The sequence below is a fragment of the Gastrolobium bilobum genome, unplaced genomic scaffold (assembly GCF_033153095.1).
Source record: "Gastrolobium bilobum isolate Gb01-03AN ecotype WA unplaced genomic scaffold, APGP_CSIRO_Gbil_v1 utg31314, whole genome shotgun sequence".
NCBI classification, from domain to species: domain Eukaryota; kingdom Viridiplantae; phylum Streptophyta; class Magnoliopsida; order Fabales; family Fabaceae; genus Gastrolobium; species Gastrolobium bilobum.
In genome coordinates, this window is record NW_026899517.1 from 25,586 (window position 1) to 28,559 (window position 2,974).

Consider the following 2,974-nt stretch of genomic DNA (forward strand, 5'->3'; position numbering starts at 1 on the left):
CAAGTCAATGGAATCTGGTATGAACAAAAACCACAGCTGAATTATGGAAGAAACCAGAACAATGCTCCAGGGAACAACTTCCAAAGGAGAGTGCAAGGAACAGGTTTGGATTACAAGTCCAACAACTATATACAACCTCCACCAGTCCCACAAACTCAAATATCTGAACTAGAGAGAGCATTGATGCAGTTGACAAAGACAACTGACACATTCATGAATGAGACAAGGGCTCATCACAAAAATCAGGATGCATCTATGAGAAACTTGGAAAACCAGATAGGCCAATTGTCAAAACAGCTTGAAGAAAGGACTAAAGGTCAGTTTCCAAGTAACACAATAATCAATCTGCGAGAAGATTGCAAATCAATTGTTACAAGAAGCGGAATTGTTATCACTCCTCAAGAAAAACCGAAGGTGGTTCAGCAAAATAAAGAAGACGAACCAGTTCTTGAACCGATGAAAGAAAAAGAGGAGGAAACACCTGCAAAGGACAACAAAGAGGAAGCAAAGGAGAAAGCTGCGGAGACTCCAAAAAAGCAATGAGATTTCTCTCGCTTTGAGAAACCACCTTATCCCATAAGTCAAGGCAAGCACAGAAGCAACAACAAGCCAGGTTTTTAGAAATATTTAAAAAGTTGCAAATTAATATTTCCTTTGCTAAAGCTTTAGCTAGCATGCCTAACTATGCTAAGTTTATGAAAGAACTCTTGTCTAGAAAGCATAAGTTGCAGGAATGTGAAACAGTTGCTCTCACGGAAGAATGTAGTGCCATAATCCGGAAGAAGTTTCCACCAAAGCTTCAAGATCTAGGGAGTTTCAACATTCCGATTGCGATAGGCAACATTGATGTTGGCCGGGCATTGTGTGATCTTGGAGCAAGCATCAACCTTATGCCGCTGTCTGTGATGAAAACTCTCAGAATCTCCGAGTTAAAGCCGACAACATTATCACTCCAACTTGCTGATAGAACATTGAGAAGACCAAACGGAGTAATAGAAGACGTACTTGTCAAAGTGGACAAGTTCATCTTCCCTGCTGACTTTGTAGTCCTCGACATGGACGAAAGAGGAGAAATGCCTCTTTTGTTAGGTAGGCCATTCCTTGCTACAACAAGAGCTTTAATAGATGTGGAAAACGGAAAGGTAGAATTGAGAATGGACGACGAAAAAGTGACCATCGATGTGTTCAAAGTTATGAAGCATGCAGGAGATAATGGTGACTGTTTTCGGGTAGACATTCTTGATGCACTCCTCCTTGAAAAAGAAGATGATCAGACTCTTGAAGAAGAGAAAGAATTCTTTGATGAAAACCCTCCGAAGGAAGATGCTGAAATTCTGATAGAGGAGTTAAAAAAGAAAAAGTCAGACACAATAAAAGAGGCACCTGAGGTGGAGCTAAAAGAGATTCCATCCAATCTAAAATACATTTTCTTAGGAGAGGAAGAAATGTATCCTGTCATCATAAACAAAGAGCTGTATGAGACTGAAGAATCAAAGTTGATGAAAGTACTCAAAGACCATCAAACAGCCATTGGATAGTCCATCTCCGATCTAAAAGGAATCAATCATTCCTTCTGCACTCACAAAATACTAATGGAAGATGACATCAAACCTGTGAGACAACCTCAGAGAAGACTAAATCCTACCATGAAAGAGGTGGTTCGGAAGGAAGTGGTAAAGCTCCTTGATGCCGGCATGATCTACCCAATCTCAAACACTGCATGGGTAAGTCCTGTCCAAACAGTGCCAAAGAAAGGCGGAATTACAGTGATCAGGAAAGAGAGCAATGAAATAATCCCCACCAGAACCATAACAGGGTAGAGGATGTGTGTGGATTACAGAAGACTAAATGATGCCACATGTAAGAACCTGCACCGTTAATTAAGGAAATTAATTAAATAAATATGAGCATTAGGAAATAATTCCATAATTGACCCTAATAATTATATTAAGGCTTAAATAAATATGGTAAGTGATTAATAATGCTGAAAGTCTTTTCGGACGAAAAGTGCAGATACCGGTTCTGCTACTCAGTATAAATGCGTACCGATGAAGTATCCCGAAAAATTATGAAAAGGGTGTATATGTCACTAGAATAATATATAGGACTTGTAAAACAAGTTTCAAGTTAAAATAATGAGAACTAGTGCCAGAACTGATACTGGCTATGGAAAAGCGCGTACCAGAAAGGTGCTGCAAAAAATAAAATAAAAATATGATAAATCTTAGAAAAATAGTAGGTTCAGAATCCTAAGTTTGGGATTAAATTGCTAAGCGTAGAAATTAGCGCTAATACAGTGCGATTAAGTTTAAACCGCCTATAAATACAAACTTGCACTAAAACCTAGGCCATATTTCAGCCTTCTACGTGCCTCCTTTGCTGGTGCTTGAGCTCTCCTTGCTGCCACCTTCATTTCTTGGTCCTTCTTGCTTGGAAATCTTCCAAGTCTTCACCTTTCCTCTCATCTCTCTTCCTCTAAACACTTAGTGCAGTGTAGGGTGAGTGTTGGGGTCAGCCATTCTGAGTTGGTGGACTGTTCTTGAGTGTTTCTTGGGCTGACTTCACTGTTTGTGGGGAAAGATCCTTTGTTCCTTGTTTGTGTGGCTTCAAGAAGCCACCTTTGGAGAGAAAGGCCCTTACTTTGTGGTCATTTTCATTTTCTTGAGAAGTCAGAACTTAGGGAGCTTCAAGTGAGCTCCAAGAGCACCTCTTGCTTCTGTTTTGGAGCCTTGGGTATGTTCCTTAACTTGATCATGAGTTTTAATGGGTTAAAGCTTGAGTCTTGGCATGTAAGATGTTAAAATGAAGTAACCAACAAAAACATGAATCTGTAAGTCTGTAAAAATGCATGCTTGGACGTTGGAATGGGTTAAAAACCCAACCTTTGGAGTGATATCTCGCGAAATGCAGAATCTGCATTCTGTCGCGAAATATCCAGATATGGGGTCTCTGATATCCGAATATGGATATCTGG

At 39.8% G+C, this 2,974-nt stretch overlaps 1 protein-coding gene across 1 annotated transcript; it reads left to right on the top strand.

Moving 5' to 3' along the window:
• The first annotated feature begins 674 nt into the window (after positions 1-674).
• LOC133290905 (uncharacterized) lies at positions 675-1,538 on the top strand. The gene has a single exon (XM_061489053.1). The coding sequence runs from the start codon at positions 675-677 to the stop codon at positions 1,536-1,538; it is 864 nt and encodes a 287-aa protein (XP_061345037.1).
• The last annotated feature ends 1,436 nt before the right edge of the window (positions 1,539-2,974 follow it).